Source organism: Cornus florida, unplaced genomic scaffold (genome assembly GCF_030987335.1).
Source record: "Cornus florida cultivar Cherokee Brave unplaced genomic scaffold, ASM3098733v1 CherokeeBrave_3.0.0_Hap2_Chr09, whole genome shotgun sequence".
Taxonomy (NCBI): Eukaryota; Viridiplantae; Streptophyta; class Magnoliopsida; order Cornales; family Cornaceae; genus Cornus; species Cornus florida.
Window position 1 is genome coordinate 73475009 of NW_026775579.1, and position 3486 is coordinate 73478494.

A 3486-nucleotide genomic window follows, 5' to 3' on the forward strand; every position below is an offset into this window, starting at 1 on the left:
TTGTAGTTGAAGATCAAACATTGCTTCCAAATGGAATCTTTGAATCTCTGATAGATCCGACTAGATTTAGAACTCTAAATCACTCGTGTGCTTAAGTGTGTACTCTCAAAAATATAATATCAAAATTTCTTGAAATTTTTTTGTCAAAAAGCTCCAATAATGATCTAAATATAATCATTTATTTTTCCCTAATTAAAACATATTAGGTTTCGAGTCTTGAAAGGTTTATATAGACGAAAAAGTCCTAAAATATATGGAGATAGATGTTTTAAAATGATACAAGGAGTTTTTTTTATAAGTTTTGGTGCAAGAGAAGAGAATAAGATCACGAGACATTCATAGAGAGGAGATTGTGTATTTCTATCTTTTTGGTTATTCCGGTTGGTCTCAGGTGTCTATGTAATAGTTCAATATATGAATTTATATATATGGGTTGATTTTCAGCACACTCTTCACATCTTGCTTTAACGGGAAGCAAAACCAGTGGAAAGGGGAGGTGGGTAATATTTGAGAGTCGTGGTGGTGGTGGTGGTGGTGGTGGTAGTTGGTATTCATCAAGGGAAAAAGTGATCATCAAACACAAAATCACCAATCTGTAAAACAAGAAGGTTATCTCATTGCACTGGCCTGACTGGCGAGATACATACTGAAAAAAAGACATTTGAGAAACTCAATGTTATAACCGAAGCAATTCTATACATTCTACCATCATCAACAATGCACTTCAAAAAGATGGAAATAGATTAGAATGTTTATATAATATGTATTATGTCAAAGTCTTGGAAGAGTTTAAACTAAGGAAAAGAAGGCAAAGAAGGGCGCCAAGGTGGTTGGAAGTAAGGAACTAGTCTATCCTTTGCCGATACAGTTCCATTTCCATGATACTGAATTGGTTCCAATCTTCTAGTCCTAAAATCATAGCAAAACACCATTCTTCCCCGCCGAAGGTACAGAAGCTTTGCATTGCGAGGATGAAAAGCTATCAAACGAATTTGAGGAGGAAAGTGAGGAAGAGAATCACCGATGGCCAAATTCTTGTGACTCACAACTTCCTTCAACACCCATTCACTGCTTGGTATGATGCGAGATAAACTATAACTAGAAAGCTTCTTTTTGAGCTCCCACACTCTGATCATCAGTTTTTCATTTAAGGCAACCCGAAGAAGACAACCATCCGAAGACGACGAATGTCCCAGGATATAATCCATAAAGAATCCCCTTTTTCTCTCTTTGCAACAGAGAGGAGGCAACTCTATCAGCCAGATACGATTTTCCTCCATGTTGGGATCATAAGCAGCCAATTGACCACTAACTTTCCAGTACAACATCCCATCTACTGAATGGCATACATAGGACTCCTCCACCTCCTCGTATGAAAATTCAGATGGACAAGTGAGAAATGATTCGCTCCATTCGCGTGTACGAGAAGAGAAAGTTTCTATATGTAATCTGTCATATGTGCCTCCCACTCTCGCTTCCATAATAGATAGAATTACTTTGAAATGCACCACACCATCACCATCTTTGCTGCTACATTCTTCACAACACAAACCCGCCGAGGATGGAGCATTTCTTGGTTCAGGAAGAGCAAACCATTGGTTTGTAACGGGATTACAGACGTAGTATTTGAAAACCGTGTACCTCTCTAAACGGCATAGTATTAGGCCTTCAGGAGAAGCTTTAAGAAACAAATGATCTACGATGACATCGAAACTTGTAAATTTCCTTTCCTTACAATTTTGTAGGAATGAAACTTCCAGTGTTGACCCATAACCATCTTTAACCGCACGAGTACTCCGAAAGAATCCCAACAATGGGAGAAGAGAATTCTTACTTTGAGAAATGTAATTGGTGCAGAAAAGGGGATGAGAGATCAAACTGTTCCATGTCTTCGATACACACTTGAACTTGCAGACCGCATCTAGAGGCAATCGAAGCAAAATCTCATTTACAAGTTCATCGCAGTGTGACACAGCTTCCACACTGCTAAACCTGCTGTGGATCCTATTCATTGTCCTGGAAATTAAGAAGAGATACACAAAATTTTACCCATAAATTGCAGAAACAATCGGCGGGATTCTATCAACAAATGGAATTTAAACCACAAAACCCAATACAGAATGATAAGAATTTAAAACGAAGAAAAATATGAAATAATCAGAACAGAGTGAAATTGGATCCCCAAACAGATCGAAATTAAGATTCATTACCTGAAGTTGAAGAAGCCGATCTGAGAGAACCGTGGGTTGGCTTCTTCGATTGAACTCTACAATTCTGGAGTTCGATGGGAAGAGAAGAGAGAAGAAGGGGGCCGCTTTTGGAGAGAGAGATAAAAAAAACCCTAGAATTTATTATAAAAACCTTTTTTCCACTCGAACGAAATTCATCTCCTAAAGTTGTATGTTTTATTATTGTATAGCAATTCTTTTTTTTGTATAATGTATATAAATACTTATTTCGCTTCTAAATATATAATCAAGCATTCTAATAAAAATTTTTTAAAGTACTTATTATATTATGTTGTTAGACTTATAATTGCTTTTAGTTTCCGTATAAGAACTGAATGGTACTTTGAAAAAATTAGTTTAAAGTGAGAAGAAATTTTTTTTTATTATTATTTTTATTTTACTTTCCCCTTTTGATATTTTCAAATATAGTTTAAAAAGTTTTTCTATTACTATAACATAAATGTTTACCCTTTTAGTTGGACTCTTGATGGCAATTGGGATCCGCTTACAATTAGTATGTGAAATTAATACGTGGAAACACAAATAAAATTATACTTTAGTCTAAATGTGTTGTCTAAAAATGTTTTGATATGCATTTTAAGAAATGATATAAATTGTTGACTACATTCATTAATGGTTTATTAGAATTTTTAATTGTCAAATTGTTTTTTTTTTTTAAAAAAAAAAAAAAAAAATCACTAGAGCATCATGTGATACGATGTTTATGAGATTAATCTTAGACCTAACTTTATAAAATTAGAGAAACATTTTAATATCGTCCAAAAAATTCCCTTTGACTTTCAGCCTTTTTCACTAAATTATTTTCCTTAGGCTATTTTTATTCTAAAAAACTTTCTCAACTATCAGAGAGAGTAACAGATTCAACGGAACATTAATTAAGGATGCAAAAAACGTATCCATTAGGTAAAATTTGTGAATTGCCATCATCAGCTGTGTCGAGCAAAAGTCATTTTTTCTCCTTTTCAATTCTGAGTTTGTTGGTGGAAAAAATTTCCGAGTTTGCTCTTTTTTATCATTCCATATAACTAAAGAAATTGTTGACTGATCTATGTTCACAATTGTGGTAAATTATCTCTGGACTTTATTCTCGGTATATTTTGCTCTCTCTTGATCAGTTTTTCTGTATGATTGATCTGGACCTTTTTTTTTTATTTTTTTATTTTTTTATTCCCTTTAGTGATCTGGGTTTTTTTTATTGATGATGTAAAAGGATTTTTATAAATGCAGTTTCTAAACA

The 3486-nt window shown here is 34.0% G+C and overlaps 1 protein-coding gene across 1 annotated transcript; it reads right to left on the minus strand.

Annotated features, from left to right (window-relative positions):
- Positions 1-739: 739 nt before the first annotated feature.
- Positions 740-2416, minus strand: LOC132274411 (F-box protein At5g03970-like). Its single transcript, XM_059775688.1, has 2 exons — positions 2211-2416; positions 740-2016 (listed from the first exon to the last, which is right to left on the minus strand). Exon 2 carries the CDS (start codon positions 2010-2012, stop codon positions 795-797), a length of 1218 nt encoding a protein of 405 aa, XP_059631671.1. The 5' UTR covers positions 2013-2016; positions 2211-2416; the 3' UTR covers positions 740-794.
- Positions 2417-3486: the final 1070 nt, after the last annotated feature.

Coding starts and splice junctions, on each gene's coding strand:
- LOC132274411 (XM_059775688.1), bottom strand. CDS start 2,012: ATGAATAGGATCCACAGCAGGTTTAGCAGTGTGGAAGCTGTGTCACAC.